Source organism: Aedes aegypti, chromosome 2 (genome assembly GCF_002204515.2).
Source record: "Aedes aegypti strain LVP_AGWG chromosome 2, AaegL5.0 Primary Assembly, whole genome shotgun sequence".
Lineage (NCBI taxonomy): Eukaryota > Metazoa > Arthropoda > Insecta > Diptera > Culicidae > Aedes > Aedes aegypti.
The window spans coordinates 214,663,172-214,682,220 of record NC_035108.1 but is presented as its reverse complement, the minus strand read 5'-3'; the positions used below and the strand labels follow the sequence as shown (position 1 = coordinate 214,682,220).

At 38.4% G+C, this 19,049-nt stretch overlaps 2 protein-coding genes across 8 annotated transcripts in view; one reads left to right on the top strand and one right to left on the bottom strand.

Annotated features, from left to right (window-relative positions):
* The window catches only part of LOC5574477 (tyrosine-protein kinase receptor torso), a 198,415-nt gene that overhangs the window by 82,927 nt on the left and 96,439 nt on the right, over positions 1 to 19,049 (top strand). The window lies entirely within an intron of this gene.
* Positions 56 to 19,049, bottom strand: part of LOC5567497 — a 59,158-nt gene continuing 40,164 nt past the window's right edge. Inside the window, exons 3-4 of one of the 2 annotated variants that reach the window (XM_021843943.1) lie at positions 10,924 to 11,134; positions 56 to 732 (exon numbers count right to left, since the gene is read on the bottom strand). In XM_021843943.1, coding sequence (XP_021699635.1) covers positions 286 to 732; positions 10,924 to 11,134 — 658 coding nt within the window. In that variant the 3' untranslated portion in view covers positions 56 to 285. Of the gene's footprint in view, positions 733 to 10,923; positions 11,150 to 19,049 lie in introns of both variants that reach the window. The other variant, XM_021843942.1, reaches the window with a different exon arrangement.

Here is a 19,049-nt window from a genome sequence, read left to right as displayed (position 1 = left end):
CCATTCTAATTCACTTGATATCACGGACCATTTTCACAGGTAAATGCAAAAAATGTTTTTCTAAAAAAGGTTTTATTTAATAAATTTGCTTACTGCCTAAAAGTGGATTTTTTCTTACCACTAAAAATATTTAATGGATGTCTACCAATCTAATAATGTTATCAAAATGTATCAGTATAAAAATACTGTGAGCTTTGCCTTCTTGTATAATAGATGCATATAAAAATGGGCAACAGTTAAGTAGTCTTTTAGTAGCTAGAACAGTGTTCTTCAATTAGCGTTGCTCTACGAGATGCTGCAATCCCAACATACTAAAGAGTAGTACAGACACGTGACCAACTTATCATCTTTGTCCTTCGTGTCGTCTTCATCACCCGGGCGTGTTTTCTTTTTGTTCTTTTTCTTCTGCTGTCGAAATGCATCCATGCGGGGCTCGTCCACGGAAGAAGTGACTTTGACTGCATCGACCGCATCGTTGTCGTTGATGTGGTCGATCGTGTCCAAGTTTTCGCAGCTGTCCTTCTTGGAATTGTTGTAGCTGTCCCGTCGGCGCCTTCGCCGGGCTTCACCGATGGCAAGTGTGGCGGAATTGTGCACGTAATCTGCCGACCGACTGTCGTTGTTGGACAATAGCGATGATGACGACTCCGCGTTGGAATAGTTGCGATCTTTTTCCTCGCACTCATCTATCAACTCCAGTGCGTCGAATTGATTACTGCTTGGAATGTCTTTCTGTGAAAAAAAAAAAAACATGACGATGATATAGAACCAATTGAATATTTGTATCATCATTAAATAGTTTAAATCTATTGTTTTTATTTTGAATCAGTACTACGAATTTTAGTTTAACCAAACCATACTAAAATCTAACCTTTTTTCAATAATATTCTTCTATCAGGCGTTACGTCCAGTTTAGCGTTTTTATGATCACTTCCACAGTTATGAACTAAGTGTATATCGTGTGGCAGTATGTACAAAGATACTCTACCTGGGATGTCGAGTAAAAATCCTCGACAGGTGGGATTCGAATCCACAACCTTCAACTTGGTCTTGCTGCGCGTTTATCGCTCTTGTTTGCTAGATTATCAATGAATCTATAAAGTTTGATCAATTTAGATGAAAGCATGTTTCGTCGAATGGACATTTTGTCGAAAATATTTGATTGCATTAGCAAGCATAGGGGTCATGCACAAATTACGTCACGCTCTAAGGGGGGAAGGGGGTCCAGTCAAGCGTGACAAGCCTTACAAAATTTTCGGAGGACTCATACAAAAAGTGTGACAAATGGGGGGAGGGGGTTAAAAAAATTGAAATTTAGCGTGACATAATTTGTGTACCATCCCATATTACATTTAGTCGAACCGACATTTCATTTGAAGGACACTCGGTCGTTTTTAAATACCGTCAAACGGGGTGACTTGCAACGGCGGGGTGACTTGCAACACATTGTAATTTACAACTAAATTTCACTATAAAACAGAATTTTCAATAGACAATTCGTTTTAAATCGGAGCTTCAATACGTGTGACTCACAATTCAAGTAGGAGCCACGATTAAAACTGTTATTATAAATATGTTCATACAATAAACATAATTCTTTTAAATGTCTAGAAAACTGATACTTGATGGAGGTTCAAAATCGTTACCTGAAAACATGAGATAGATTTAATGTACAAAAGTAATACTCTACATGTTGTTTCTATAACTAATAAGTGATAATATGACGAACTTTATTTTACGAAATTGTAGCCACAACTTTTTAATAAAAATATTTTTTATATACATGTACCTATGCGGGGTGACTTGCAACACTTTATTTCTAAGCAATTTAGAGTTTTATAAAAGTTAAAAACTTTTGTGTTAGGTCTACTTTATAATCAAAAGAGTAATAATTCATCAATCAACTACAAACACTCGTTAAAAATATTGATCAGTTAAGATATTGGACCTTAATAATTTAACGCCTCTTTTTCCCATACAAAAATAGCTCAATTATTTTCTTACAAAAATGTATTCTAAATGTTCTTGTACTGGTTCGAATGCTTTAAATACACGAATAACAATACTTAACAAGTGTGACTAATAAAAAATATCAACATTTTGTTAGAAAAAACTAAATTAGCAGTGAGTGTTGCAAGTCACCCCGCACAAGGACATTTAAAAAATTTCAGCTTTTTGATGACTTTTGATATGACAAAATAATTCGATTCAATTTTCTATCATCTCATTCTGTAGGCGAGCCGGCCATTCAAAGTTCTACAAGGAATTTATATTTTTAGATTACGTTTAGATCATGGTTTTGGTTGATTGAAGTTGAAAAGTGTTGCAAGTCACCCCGTTTGACGGTACAATGTGTGGAAACAATGTTTTAGATTTATTACGATTATCGTCGTTAGTAGCATTATGTACCCAACTAACATTTAGTGCAAATGTAAACATTCTCTAGGCCTTCTTTATACGGCTTTATGCTGAGTAAAGGCGCTGTACATACGAACGAAAGCTTCTATGCGATCCTTTTACCAACAAATCTGGCGAATCTACTCAGCTACTTTTAAGCTTCCGAAATTCATATCATAAGTATCTGAATTTAATGTTCCCAACGTTACCTGCCACCGCTTGGAATCGAACTCACGATCTCTGCATCCACAAGTCTCGACGCTGTCCTTGTTGCCACCACAGTCTATATCGAAAGGCAAAGAAAACACACCGTTTTTTTCTACATCGAAAACGGTTCACACAATATTTTATGATGATCGTAAAAGATGCCATAGCCACGCTTACACCACTTCATCAGGCTGTAAAAGGGTGCGAAACGTCAAACGCAATGTTTACATCCAACGAGCTGAGTAGATGCGCCACAAGTTGTTGTTTTACAGCATACTGCTGTATGCTCGCTGTATAACTAACGACAAAGCACTTCTTAAATATATATTGAGCAGCATAACAAATCATATTGTATAGAAGCAGCCGGATTGATGATGGCGAGTTTTATTCCACATCATTAGGTTGCTATCCTTTAAGGTGTTGAGTTACAGCTTAGTGAAAGCTGCAAAAGCGATAACTGACGAAATTTATTCAGCTAAGATTTGTAGCTGCAAAACGTTTGCGTTACAGCTGTATTAACGATAATCGTTCTATTTATGACAGCTTTCATTTTTTGCTGCGTTCGCTGCTTCAATTCAACTGTTATACAGCACAAAGCAAATAATCTTGGCTTATAGCGCTAAAATTGTTAGTTGGGTAGCTGATGCACAGAATGATTGAATAATTGAAAAAAGTGCTAGCAACAATCAATATGCGGTTAGCAAAATTCAATTTTCAAGATAGTGGCTTACGATCGTAAGGTGTGCGTGACGACTTCCTTCAAAGCCTTTGGTCCCAAGATGAACTAGCCTAGAGCTAAATATCTCGTTGATAAAAACAAAAAATATCACCAATCATACTCTCCCAACATAGTGGTTATCACGCCCAATGGTATGGGTGCCCTAGTGTAGGTGTAGTTGTGAACCTTAGAGGAAAACAATATGCACTCTGTCTCGAAAAACACCCAGAATCCGGGTATATTTTTTTCAAATCGGGTAATATTTCCATATGCATTTTGACGAGTCTGGAAAGCGTGTGCAAGTTTCTTTGAGGAAAACAAAAACAAACTGTGTATGACGAGCGTATGCTAGTCTTCGTGTGTTCAAATGTCACTAAGCTCTATATTCAGCGTTTTTGACGTTTTATGTTGCTTTCTCAATTATTCTGCGTGCCGAGACGAGCTGATCTCAAATAGAAACAAGTCAACTTTTGCCATCTTAGTCATCTCGTCATACCTCACCTGATGTACATAAAAAGCCCAATTTTCTCGTTTGAGTTATTTATCATCAAATCAAATTCTGGGTGCTCTCGTCATAGCCATCCAAAACTCCCACTGCAAACTCTGTTGTTCGCTCGAATTCATCAACACCGTCAGCAAAGTGATATAATTCGCTTAAATAATAATATTAAATTCAAAAGAATACATTATCCTACCAACGTCGCAAAACTTAGAAAACAATAATCAATGCTTAGGTATTAGGTAGGTTTCCACCAATTGGGAGATAAGTGGCAGTTTACTTTGAATTTGAATACACTTTTGATTAAATAATACAAAATTAAAATCATGCATTCCGTTGTGCAAAAGCTGCATTTCGGGAATCTATAACATTTGGTCGAATGGCATTTAGTCGAATGATGTTTAGTCAAAAGTACATTTCGTCGAATGGACATTTGGTCGAAAATAATGTATTTGCTTTAAGAAGCATATTTTGGTCCAACGGACATTAAGTCGAATAGGGATTTTTCAGATTATTTTACACGTTAATGACGTTAAAATACAGTGATTGGGTTATTGAAAGAGCGGAAAGCATACATGTTAGGAGCTTTTACTGGAGATTCTTGCAGATACTTAAACAACATGATAGAGAGCAATAAATCTGCATTGGTTTACTGGTATTTTTCCAACAAACTTCAAGCTTTCAATAAGCGACGAGTGATATTTTGGGATTCCAGTTGATTGCCTAAACTCCACCACAAAATCGATTGGCCCCTAGCTTTGTTGACGATACTTGATGTCATTTTTCTCATTCAGGCATATTCTGCGAGTTGGATGAATCACGACGAATGGAAGCAAGTAAACTTTTGTCACCCATGTCGACACGTATCAACTCACGCAATGGGATAAACACAATACTCTCGTTGATTATTTTCGTTTGAATTAATACCTAACTTATTATCAATAGAAGTCATCTACTCCGCTATCAAACCCTCATGTTTTCCCAAGGAATGTGATTTAGCTAGAAGTTACAACCATAACAATAATTCACCATGAGTAGGAAACGTAGCCTACAGGTGGAACTTTCGATGGATTTCGTCAAAATGGGTTCCTAAAAGCCATGCCCATCAAAACTCGCCCTCTTATTTCACGTATAGAAGTGCATTAGAAGCAAACAATTCAAGGTGATCATGTTATTCTATGCCCAACCGCATCATGTCTGATTCCCGCATTCCAAATTCTTACCCACGGTCGAATACGAGCACTTACACTCGATGTTGTCATTGGATAAAGATCCACAAATGCATAAACAATAAATTCAAAAATGTTTTATATTACAATAACTGAGTGACGGAATAATGAATTCAACAGATTTCCAATTTCGAACAATGCAGGGGGGGGGGCGAAATGAGTCAATAATTGACTACCCAACATTGATTCAACATGGCGTCCAGTCATAATTCTTGGTTTGTGCTAACGTAAGAACTATCGTACATTTACAATACACATCATCATAATTGATCATTGTCTTTGTTTTGATTCTTTTGGAATTGGCAAAACATATGTTTTTTTGGGGCCCAGTTAGCCGTAGCGGTAAACGCGCAGTTATTCAGCATGACCATGCTGAGGGTCGTGGGTTCGAATCCCACTGGTCGAGGATCTTTTCGTGAAGGAAATTTTCTCGATTCCCAGGGTATAGAGTATCTTCGTACCTGCCACACGATATACGCATGCAAAAATGGTCAATCGGCAAAGAAAGCTCTCAGTTAATAACTGTGGAAGTGCTCATAAGAACACTAATCTGAGAAGCAGGCTTTGTCCCAGTTGGGACGTGATGCCAGAAAGAAGAAGAAGAAGAAGAAGAAGATGATTTTTTTGGATAGGAGACATCAATTATACCTCACGGATGCGTAAAACATTCAACAAAATGTTGAAAAGAGGAAAAACGTAATCAAATACGGCGGTTCAACGCAATATATTATTTTGGAGACTGGCCACAGTTTCTTCTAGTGCCAACTCCAAGGGACTTTTCCCCACCACTTCAATCTTTATTAAGACAAAAGTCAGATGAAGGAAATATATAAATAAATAAATAAATGACTGGTTCCAACTCAAGAAAATTGCCAGAAACTAGCACTAGCAGCACATGAGCCGTATACTCGAAAATCAGAAGCAAGTTAGGGCAAACCGACCAGAATGTGGGTACCAAAACGCGAGGTACCAAAAACGATGTTTATTTATTTATTTATTTATTTATTTGTACCACCAACAGGCTTCAAAGCCCCAATGATGTCATCTTAAAACTAAACATATTAAAAATTGTCATTCTTACGATCTATCAAAAAACAAACTGAATCTTCGTCGAAGTAGTTGGCGAGACAAGTTGAAATCAAAGAGAGCCGCAACTCTTTTAAAAAGCCTTTGCAGACCGTAAATAGCGCCAAACATGCTATAATTAGTTCGTTGAACAGGTAATCTCAGCGTCACGTTATTCCGAAGGGCTCGGGGCTGCACATTTATGTTGACTTGCTCCAACAGGGCAGGGCAATCTATGTGTCCTTGCAGAATATCGGCAATAAACAAAGCTCTAGCTGTATCTCTGCGGACGGACAGGGGTTGCAGACGAATAAGTTGGCAACGGCTTTCATAGGTCGGCAGCCGATAGGGATCAGACCACGGAAGTCTTCGTAGTGCAAATCTCAAAAATCTCCTTTGAACGGATTCAACTCTCTCAACTCCATTGTTGTAGTGAGGCGTCCAAACTACCGAGCAGTACTCTAAGACGGAACGAGACAGGGAGCAATAGAGCGATTTAAGACAGTAGATATCCGAGAAATGTTTAGAAATTCTAAAGATAAGTCCTAGAATTTCGGAAGCTTTGTCAACGACGAACGAGATGTGCTGCTTAAAGGAGAGTTGGATATCCAAGATAACTCCCAGGTCCTTAATTTGGTTAACGCGCTCTATGTCTTGACCAAATAAGGCATACTTATGGACAATTGTCTCTTTTTTGCGTGAGAACGATATCACCTAGCATTTTAAAGGGTTAACATCCATCTGGTTTAAATGGCACCAGTCAGCAAAAGCGTTCAGCTGAAGTTGAAGAAATCTGCAGTCATCAGTTGAGCGGATTCGAAGAAAGAGCTTCAAGTCATCTGCGTAAGAAAGCCGTGGTCCTTTGATCACCAGGTTGACATCGTTGAAGTAAATCAGGAATAACAGAGGCCCCAGGTGACTTCCCTGAGGGATTCCAGATGAGACAGCAAAAGTAGGTGACTGACAGTCTCCCAAATCGACGAACAGATGACGATCGGTCAGGTACGATTGAAGCCATTGTAAGAGGCTGCCGTTGATTCCCAGCCTATCTAGCTTTGCAATGGCTATGCGGTGATTTAATTTGTCGAAAGCAGCTGTCAAATCCGTATAAATAACGTCTGTTTGCGCACGTTCAGACATGCTGTTCGTGATATACGATGTTAGGCATAAGAGGTTAGTAGCCGTGGATCGGCCAGTCAAGAAACCATGCTGATCGGTACTAATGTACGGCTTACAGTGCGAAAACAGGGGCTCCATGATAATCAGCTCGAACAGTTTGGCGATAGAACTTAATGAGGTAATCCCGCGAAAATTGTTGCAGTCCCGCTTATTCCCTTTTTTGTGAACAGGAAACATATCGTCCCCTTAATGCTACAACTAGATAACTCGAAAATCAAAATTTTGAGATGTGCAACTTTGAAAGTATGACCGTTTAACAAGGTGATGGTTAATCGCAGAGATTATGATTGAAAAATAATCTTTAACTTGTGTATTTTGAATCACACGCTTAAGACCTGTGGATATTTTGCAGATCTAATTAAGAAAAATGTTTTGACATATTGAAGTCAAAAATTTCAAATTTCGAGTTATCTAGTTGTAGCATCAAGGGGACGATATACGCTAGCTTCCAACATGACGGGAAGATACCGACGGTCACTGACCGCTGAAAAACAAGGAGCAATGGAGTCAGCAAACTGTCTAAATGCTCTTTAAGGAACGCAGAAGGAATACCATCGGGCCCAGGATTGAAGGATTTTTTTAGCTTTGAGCATGCTCTAGCAATCGCGTTTCTGTCAATATCGATAGCGTCCATGTTTTCACTGAGAAGAGGAACACTATTGGCGGCGAGCTGAATATCGTCCTCTGTCAATCTATCTTCGGTAAAGACGCTAGCAAATTGTCGTGCAAAATGTTGACAAATGTCATTCGGGGTAGAAGCTACGTTGCCATTGAGCATCATGGAGGACGGCAGGCCAGCTTCACGACGTTGTTCGTTCACGAATTTCCAAAATTGCTTAGGACATGCTTTAAGTTTTCTCTGTATTCCTTGCTGATACTGCAGAAAACATCGCTTCGCCACTGTGAGGAAGAGTCGAAATGTATGCAGGATGACAGCCGTGTCAGTCCTCTGGAACAATGAGTACCTAGACACAACTACCTTTGAACTTCTACAAAACTGAGTAAAATAAATCGTCTCGTTTTCCGATCCAAAATTGGCAGAAGAATAATAACATTTACAAGAATAATTAATCCTATATAGACATTAAAACATGCATCCTAACCACGTTATGAAGTTTAGGTAAAAAATGAAAGATAGATTCGTTATTGAATTATGATGAAAAGTATGTTTGCCCTAAATAAACTTAACTGTGCAAAATATAGCTGTTGAAACAATCGATAGTTCGATCGCCCATTACAAAATAATTCAAAATAATATTCTAAGACCATTCGACCAAATGTCCTAAAGCCGCATTTTAAACCAGTTCAAAAAAAGCTTTCGCCCAATTTCGCGTTCAAACAAATTTTCGATCGACCAAACGTCATTGGATCAAATGATTTGAAGGTTTTCGACCAAATGCCCATTCGACCAAATGTTACTTCGACTAAAGGTAGTTTCGACCAAATGTCCTCGACCAAACGACATTCAACAAAATGTCATCTGACCAAGTGTCCTAAAACCATTTTTCAAAGCGACAAAAGACACATTTTAAGTCTTTTATACATAAAACATTCATGCCGCGGTATATTTATCGTAAAAATATAACATAAAAAGTTTATTACGAGTGGTGCGATTTATGTATTCTTATTGATGAAGTTAAAATGATTTTCTGGTGCATTTATATGCGTAAAAATACCGGAATAGATAATGTGAATATAGTTGTATCAGGAGAAAACACACCTTGGGTGATGCAGTGTAAGTTATACCGAAAATCAAATTGAAATTTAGTGCCTCGATTTCATCGATGGATATTGTACTTAAAACTTTATGATTGCGATGAAATCATTAATAGGTTCAGTTTCTCTTATTATAATAGTCTGATTAAAAGTCACGTCAATTAAATGAATTTAAAATTTCTAATACCTTCAAATGGTCTTCTACGAAATTGCAAAAAAATGTTGTACGCAACTCGTTGCAGAACTCGATTTTTACAGCACTCGTCGAAATTAGTAGTTTACGGAATAAGTTGCAGAATGATGATTTTTACAGCACGAGTCGTAAATTTATCCTACGAGGCTTGCCGAGTAGGATAATTACGACAAGTGCTGTAAAAGTCGAGTTCTGCAACGAATTATGTACAACATTTTTGCAATTTCATAGAAGACCACTTGAGGGAATCAGAAATTATATCGGAATGCATTCACCATTATTTTACAATTTCTGAACAATTGTTGTGTATTGATTCATTACGCAACTCAAAACAGTTGTGTAATGAGAAAGCGTTGCGTAATGAATCAATACAGCACTGTTTTCAGTTGCGTAATAACTATTGCCGCATTGCATACTTCAGTGCAAGAAAGTAGGCCGTTTTATGCCAGATTGTCGTGATGAAAAACAGCCTATGACGATGGGAAATTGCAAAAAACTTTTACATCATTTCATTTTATTTTTATCCGCTCAAGGGTAAAGAATATTCAAATGACTCAACCTTGAACCAATTACTTCTATGTGTACGAAGGAAGGACACTTTTTTTGCAAATCATTTTTGTTTTGTTTTATTGTTTCTGGTTTTGGACCTTTAGATATCGACTAATGGAGGTAAAATAAAAATTAATTACTAATAAAATTCTACTCGAAAGATATTTTTGCAATTTTAAAACAAATTTTAGATTTAATCTCAAATCAATGAAACAACACAACGTTTATCTGAAGGCAAAATTAAAAGACAAAAAATAACACTGCGGAACAACCTTTTGTTTGAAGTTCCAAAATACTGCTATTTACTGAATTTTGAGTTTCTGAATCTATTGCTGTTTTTAAAAACGCCAGTTGTTGTTTTTGCAATATTGGCTGTTGAAATTGCAGAATTTGTCAGTTCACAACAAAAATCATGTGGTAAATTAAAGTTGAAGATCCTATTTTGATGGGTCAGATCATTAATAATAAAATTATTGATTCATACCAGTCGCTCAAAATTGTGTATTGTGTGTTAATATTTATTCGACCAGTCGCTCAAAATTGTGAAGTGTAGGAACATTTTTGATTATACCATTAGATTCAGCGACCCCAAATGTACTAGACACATAATTTGATTCTTGAGACACACAAAAATGTAACTTTTGTCACGCTTTATAATCTTTTTTGTTTTGAAGAACATATGATTAACCAGTAATCTAGATCAAACAAATTTTTGAGTATTGTGCTGCCGTGAATCGCAAGTCAGTCCCATCTGTAAAAAGTAGGCATTGAAAAATTGGGATGTGAAGTTTCTGAACTCGATTTCCATACGAATATTCAAAAATTTCTAGAAAATTGGAACAAGTTCAAATCTTAATGAAACTTTCACAATTTGCTTTTCACTACGATATATTTCCGAAAAAAATGAGAAGATGACCAAAAGACGGTTCATTTTTGGGTCACACAGTGCGAAAATCTGTGGTGGGACTGATATGCGGTTACTTTTAATTATGGGACATTTTTGACTTGCTGTTCTTTCGTAAATTTTCCGAACAAATAATATTATCTCATAAGTGCAGCTGAAAGAGCATTGGAAGATATGTTGAAAACTGGACTCAACTCAATTTTGACGAAAATGCAGATGGGACTGACTTGCGATTCACGGCAGTGTGGTAAATGAAACAAAACTTACCTTACTAATATCACCATTGAGGTCGTTCAGGACAACTAACTCCACAGAGTGCGCCCCGTCTGCGCTGCATACTCCGGCTCCATCGACGTTTAGTTCGCTGGGACTAGTTCTGCTGGTGCTTGCCTCACCGGTTTTGCTGGCCGCCATCGAAGCCAAACTCATGGCCCCCGTAGCCGTCGCCATGCCAACGTCCAAGTTGTCGTGAAGATCTCTGCAATAGAATTTTCTACAGATTTTCCACGGAAATCGTAGCACACAATGGCAAGATAAAGTCGATCAATTGGCCACTGATCTCAGCAAGCTAAGCTTATCACTGCGTCGCAGGGGAATTAGTGAAAATAAAATTGCACTGTTTTACCACACTTAAACCTAACATGCTGCAGCGATTATTGTCACGTTTGTCGTGGTTTCAATAAACAGCTGAGATAGTGAGTGAGTACCTTCCATACACCAACAGGGCAGAAGTGAGAAAATTAGATGACCACCACAGTAGTAATGACAATGGGTCACTTTAGCAATGTGATGTGAATTAATTTTGGGCCTGCCAACGATCATGCTGCGGTCGGTTCAAGGTTTCACTTTTCCAACCGCACGCAAACACAAATCAAGTTTTCCGTTTTTTGTAAAGTATGCAAATTTTGCACCAACACCATCCAGTTAGTTGCCTTCGTTCGTCACATCGTCATCGATATTAGCGAACGCAGCAATCGACGACACGACAGCGTCCGGCACGCGTTGTCATTGGAAACATCTGAGGGAGCAAATGCTGAATGGAAAGAAACCCATTAAGGGGCTGTCCATTAATTACGTAAGGGTTTACGGGGGGAGGGGGGGGTTTCAGATTTCTTACGCGTCATACAATTTACTTTTTATTTTCATACAAAAGATCTTACCATGGGGGGAGGGGGGTTGAAAAATCGCAAAAATTGTCTTACGTAATTAATGGATCGCCCCTAAGTACGAAAGTGTAAAGAAAGCTTTCAGTGAACAACTTTACAAGCGTTTATAGAGCAAAAAAAAACAACTTTGATTAATTATTTAAAAATAGTTGTATTTTAAAATTGTATCTAAAAGATAAAAATGTGATCAAATGCTACACTCTCGGTATACCATCTCAATACCATCAAAACAAAATAATTCATTATCAATAACACTGTGGAACAAGTGTTTGTCTCAAGCATCAAAATACCGTCATTTACTTATTCTGGTCACTGAATTCATTGCCGTTTTCATAATTGTCACAGCAAGTGGGCCTCGTGGCCGTGCGGTTAGTGTCGTCAGGCATTTAAGCGCATCGTGTCATGGGGTGTGGATTCAATTCCCGCTGCAGCCATTGAAACTTTTCGTCACGAATGATTCTCGGCTGTGTCACTGGAGCAGGCTTGTCCGTTGTCTAGTGTTAAGTTACAGTCTGTGCAGCTAAATGGCTGAAGACGGTGTCCGTGTCTTTTTAAAAAAAGTCTGTTTTTTATATAAATATTATTAAAAATGTATTATTTTCCAACTTCAGTTAACTTGCATGCAAGTTTTCCCAGCTTGTATGCTGATTTTTCTTAATTTGCTACAGATTTTTGTTTATCTTTATCACTGAGATTTTAGCCCGGGCTTTATTTCCCTCCGAAGGAAGTCGTCACTATAATCTTAACGTTATAATTGACTATCTCAAGGATGTCCTAACCATTAAACTAGGCCCGTTCCAAACATTAATTATTGTCTAGGTATCAAAACATAGGAAACAATAAAATTTGTAATACTTTCGTTATTATAAATGTACTTTATGATGGTTTGGATAAGTATAGTATCTCTAACAACGAATTTTGTATGAAAGATGCAAGCTTGTTTAAAAAAATTATTTTATCGAAAAAAAAATAAATCAAACTGAATCTTATTAGGGTGGTCACAATATCGGTTTCCCTCCACACCGCTTATTCGATTCTCGGTTGAATTCTAAGTGTCCTCCTAAAATTTGAACTCATTTGGATGAAAATTGAGATTGCACAGGCTGAGGGCTTGTAGTTTGTATGGGAATCAACTCATTCAGTCGGTAATATCGTTTTCCCTTGTACACATCCACGGTAAAAAGAAGCAAGGTATTATACTCCGAAAAATGAAATTTGGCTGTAACGTCATTTCTATCGGAAACTCGAGCGATTGCAAAAGAAAGCAATGCTTGCTCTCTTTTACTATCCTGTAAGCCTCATGCTTGACGATAGGAATGACGACACATGTTTTGTTTGAAAACCGTTGTTTACACGTGGGAATAGCCTACTTTGTTGAGTATACCGTGTACACATCCATGTGTCATTGAAAGTTAGAACCTGGGAGGGAGGCACCGATACTACACACGAAATATGACACAAAGTTATATCAAACTGCAAGAAAACTCCAACTTGCCAACGACAATCAAGGCAGACTTGATGAAAATCGCTAGCTTTTTTTTGTTGTGTACCTTCGATCTTTCTGGACAAACATGGAAAAAAAGGCCAAAGTTTTCTATGCAGTTAATTTTCGTTTTTATTGGAAAAAGTAAAATTATGAGTATTTAAATACTTTATATTCAATCAGAATAAAAGATATTATCGTGACATTACTTTTGAATTAGTATGAATAGCTTTTCAAGCGATTATTTGTCACATTTGATAAAATGCAAAAATATGTTTTGATGAGTTACGCGCTTTCATCATGTTTGTCCATTGTTTAAGATCTGGGCTCACAGTGGCAGTTCGTGACAGCAGAATCTCGGCTCACCTTGACGTACATAAATTTCGTATCGGTCTCTCCCTCGCAGGTTAGAACTATTATTATTGTGTCACATAAAATGTATATATTTTTTTAGCGTGACGAAGTAATGACCCCACACACTCCTAGGCATACTCGGCTCATTTTGATGAAAATGTAGGTTTGACAGCAGCCTGGCTGCTTGTTGATATCCAGTTCGCACCCCCTAGGAAGTAACTATGTTGATACTGGTAAAATACATATTTCAGCTACAACTTTGTCAAAGACCATTTTCAAATCGGCACACAGCTAAAAATATGTTGTAAATTTCAGTTTATTTTCATGCAAATATTTGGAGCATCAAAATAAACTGAAATGTCAACGCCAAATCGCTTACTTTTCGATCGAGTGCACGATCAAGTAACATTCAACTATCTTTAGTTGAAAATTAAACGTGATGCTGTAACAATAGATGAATTTGGTTTACTTTTACTATACTCTTCTGTTTACGCTACATTGAAATTTAAATATTTTTATCTGTGTATGATCTGCCAGCAAGAACAACGAGATTGCGAAGCGACTGGAAGAGCTGTTTCGCGCTAAGGACTCACGGAAGTTTCATGAGAAGCTGAACCTGCGAGACTGCGAAGGAAAACTTCTCGCGAATGAACGTGAGGGAGTCGAAAGCTAAAGGAAGCACTACGACGAGCACCTTAATGGTAATATGGCCAGTAGCGAAAGTGGCACGGACTTTAAGAGCACGCGCGGAGGACAAAAGACTTCAGGTTTCCAAGAAGTAGAAACGGAGATACGACGGTTGAAACAACAAAGTTGCTGGAGTGTACCAACTACCGAGCGTGCTGCTAAAATACGGCGGTAATGCACTGGCATGAGCGCTGCACTGAGTTACTTTCAAGAATTGGGCGGAGGAAGTATTACCGGAGGAGCGGATAGAAGGTGTCGTGTTTCTCATCTACAAAAAGGGCGACAAGTTAGATTGCGCCAATTATCGTGCGATCACAATTTTGAGCACCACCTACAAGGTCTCTTCCAAATTTGATGTCGTCGTCTATCACCAACTGCTAGTCATATTAGGCAGGATTTACGAGCTACAACAGACCAGATATTCGTCATCCGCCAGGTGTTTCAGAAATGTCGCGAATACAATGTACAAATGATGTGTGGCATTTGTTCATCGATTTCAAATCGGCCTATCGATCGGACAAACTGATAAGATTGATCAAAGCGTCGATGGAGTGGATGATGTGCATAGTCCAAGTATCAGGAATATTCTCAAGTCCCTTCGAATCGCACAGAAGGTTACAGCAAGATGATGGTCCTCCATCCTTACTGTTTATCATTGCGTTGGAGGGTGTGATAAGAAGAGCGGAGATTGACACGAGTGGCACGATGTTCAGAAAGTCCGTTCAGCTACATGGTTTTGTCGATGACATTGATATTGTAGCACGGAACTTCGAGACGCTAAGAGCTGAGACTATTCGAATCGGACTGAACATCAATGTGTCGAAGACGAAGTACATGATAGCGAGGGGTTCAATAGGGGGCAAGGCAAGAAATCGAGGTAGGCGAAGAATTTATGTACTTGGGCTCACTGGCGAATGCTGACAACGACACCAGCAGAGAAATCCAGAGACGCATCAATGCCGGAAATCGTGCCTTTGGACTGCGCAGAACTCTTCAATCGAGCAAAGTTCACCATCGCCCAATGTTAACCATCTACAAAATGCTGATTAGTATTATACAATATTTTCACATTTGACTTACCTGAGTTACCTCAGGGATGTCAAAAATTTGTGTTTGCGGATGACACAGGCCTCTCCGCCAAAGGAAGAAGCCTGCGTGTCATCTGAACTCAATTGCAAAAAAGTTTGGATATTTTTTCTTCATACTTGCAAAAATGGAAGATTTCTCCTAATGCTTCCAAAACTCGACTAATAATATTCCCACATAAACCCAAAGCTCTTTATTTGAAACCTTCAAGTAGACATGTTGTCACGATGAGAGGGATTCCAATAAATTGGTCAGATGAAGTTAGGTATCTAGGGCTCATGCTAGATAAGAATTTAACTATAAAAAAATCACATTTTTTTTATATATTTTTGAATGTTTTAACATCAAGAGATATTCTGTATTTTATAACTAAAACACACAAACCCTTTCAAAATGTGGGAACATTCAAGTTATCACATATGGCGAAATAAGGAACCACTGTGACCATAACTGATACACCGACCCTACCCTGCAGAAAAAAGACGCTAACTGGTATTTCAGCATGTGTTGAAATTTCTCATCAAATGTACCGTTTTGACTCATATTCCAAACATTTAAGACCAACAATGACTTAAAATGCACATGATAGGTATATATTAGCAGATATTTGTGAAGTTTTTTTTATTTTACAGCAAAGTATTACTGTTAATTATTGCTTGTGTCGATAAAAATGTTTATTGAAACTTGTTTAGGATGGTGTTTACATAAAAGTATGAAACACCATTTTAATTCACATGTCGAACACTGTGTTCATTATGTCTCATAATCCGAACACCTTGATTCAAACTCCGAACAGCACGAATTAATCGTATTCAAATGAATAAATCCACAAATAAATTTTTCTGAGCTAGTTTTTCTGACTCTGAACTAGATAATCACAACTGACAGTGCATCGAGAACGCCCGAGAAGTCGTCAGATTTTTCCCTCTCGGGTGACGCGTTCTTTTCTGCCGGGCAGTGCATCGAGAAAGTCCGAGAAGTCGTCAGTGTTTTCCCTCTCGGGTGACGCGTTCTTTTCTGCCGGGCAGTGCGTCGAGAAAGCCCGAGAAATCGTCATTATTTTTCCCTCTCGGGTGACGCGTTCTTTTCTGCCGGGCAGTGCGTCGAGAAAGTCCGAACAGTGCATCGAGAACGCCCGAGAAGTCGTCAGATTTTTCCCTCTCGGGTGACGCGTTCTTTTCTGCCGGGCAGTGCATCGAGAAAGTCCGAGAAGTCGTCAGTGTTTTCCCTCTCGGGTGACGCGTTCTTTTCTGCCGGGCAGTGCGTCGAGAAAGCCCGAGAAATCGTCATTATTTTTCCCTCTCGGGTGACGCGTTCTTTTCTGCCGGGCAGTGCGTCGAGAAAGTCCGAACAGTGCATCGAGAAAGTCCGAGAAGTCGTCAGTTTTTTTTCCTCTCCGGTGACGCGTTCTTTTCTGAGTGCTTTTATATGGCCGAGCACACGAGTGAAGATGAAAGTGAATTGTGGCTGCTCAATCAAGGATGAAGGATCAATCGGTGAGCTCGTTTCATGCTTTTTTTTCAAGTCTATAAAATATGTGTGACCGCACATTTAATCGTTACATAAATATGATTTTTCTACAAACTATGAATGGTTCGTCACTGTAAGTGTCGGCATAAACTCTAATTCATAACTTTATTGTTTTATATTTTTTATATAAAATCACTCACTCCTTTATTTTTATACATAAAAAAATGCTTTGAATGGTTTGGTCTGTGCTAGAAGTGTAGACTTGCAAAACGTTCATTTTATTCAAAAAACTTTGAATGGTTCGCCCCTGTAAGTGTCGGCATAAGAATATTATGTGATGGTCTAGCCAATCGATATTTTTTTTTTTCAAATTGGGTAAAATATCCTGTAGGAATGTTGCTTTTAGCTATTTGTTCAACAAACTTTGAATGGTTCGTCACTTCAAGTAACGGCATTATTTTCTCATACTTGAAAATTTTTCATGTCAATCGAAAATTTTATATTTCTAAGTATGTTTATATCTCACAAATAATCGTTTATCATGGTCTAATCGCTTATCAAAGTGAATCCTGTGACCCAACGATCCTCCCCATTAACAAACATCCCTCCCAGTAACCTTTGCGGAGATGCAGAGGCAAACACGGTCTCCAAATAGCAAAGGTTACACACTAACATTCCTTCCCCCAATCCCACCTGACTGCAAGGACGTGGCCGGCGCCGTTATTGACCCTGTATAAATAGAGGCACTGAATTATGCACACTGAAGAAGATTATGGCCAATCCCAGCCGAACTTCTAGTTGATTCTTTGTGCATTTTCACTGACTTCGGTCAATCACGGAATAGCAACCATTGATATGTGTAGTCAGTCTAAGCTAAGCTAAGCTCTGAACTAGATAATCACAACTAGAAGACCGGGTTACGATTTTTTTTTCAAATTGTTATTGTGATCGTTCAATTCAACTGATTTAGATGCGGTTTTCACTAAATGCAATCCATAGGCTTCTAGTTTCATATGCTGCCACAAGTGGACCAATTTATTTCCTATGGCCGGAGTTATTCCGGTGTCCTCCTGGGTCAGGTCGGGTAAAAAATCGATCAATTTCCTTTTCTGAACAGATAAACCATAATAAATAGTGTTTAAATTCCTCTAATTGATTGTGGTCAAGGTCACCTTATGGTCCTCCGGAAGATCCGGAAAATCCGTGAAAGTGGCCTTTTTTGGAAATTGTACTAGAGAGCTGTTTTTTTTCAAACGGCTTACAGTGCTGAGCTTCAAATTGTTATACCATCGTGGCCTCGGTACGATCTCGAATGGCCATTTCTTGGTCCTTCGGAATATCCGGAACATCCGTAAAAGTGGACATAACCTGTAAGTTGACCTAGAGAGCTGGGATTTTTTTTCAAACGACTTGCAGTGATGCGCTTCAAATTTTTATAATATCGTGAGCTCGGTATGATCTCGAATGGCCATTTTTTGGTACTCCGGAATTTCCGTAAAAGTGGACATATCCGGAACATCCAGAAAAGTGGACTTATCCTGAAAGTTGACCAAGTGAGCTAGAATTTTTTTTTTCAAACGACTTGCAGTGATGAGCTTCAAATTAGTATACCTTGATCTCGAACGGACATTTCTTGGTCCTTCGAAAAAACAGGAACATCCGAAAAATGAAATGCTGACAATTTACTAACAGAGCTGCGATTTCTTCCAAACAATATGCATAGGTACGTGATTTCAGAATCGTATCAATGTCATCGCTGTCGTCTAATCCTGTACGACAGTTTTGTGGTCCTTCGAAAAATCCGGAACATCCGGATAAAAAGACATTTCTTGAAATTTGGTTTTGAGAGCTGTGATGTTTTTAAACGGCCTTTACCTTTTAGGCATTAGCCATCTGAATTCATTGAATTTGATTTACAAATTCATAGTGCTTCGTAACGAACTAAGTTAAATTTGGGGAACCGTAAAACCGGTTTGGTCGAGAATTTTTAAACGGCTTGTAGATGTGATGTCTACGTGATGTCCACGTAGTTAAACCTTCATTGCCTCCGAAATATCTTGAATGACCATTTTTGTCCTCCTTTGTCCTGATCATATGCTGACAATTGACCTAGAGAGCTGCAATTTCTTTCAAATAATTTTCATACG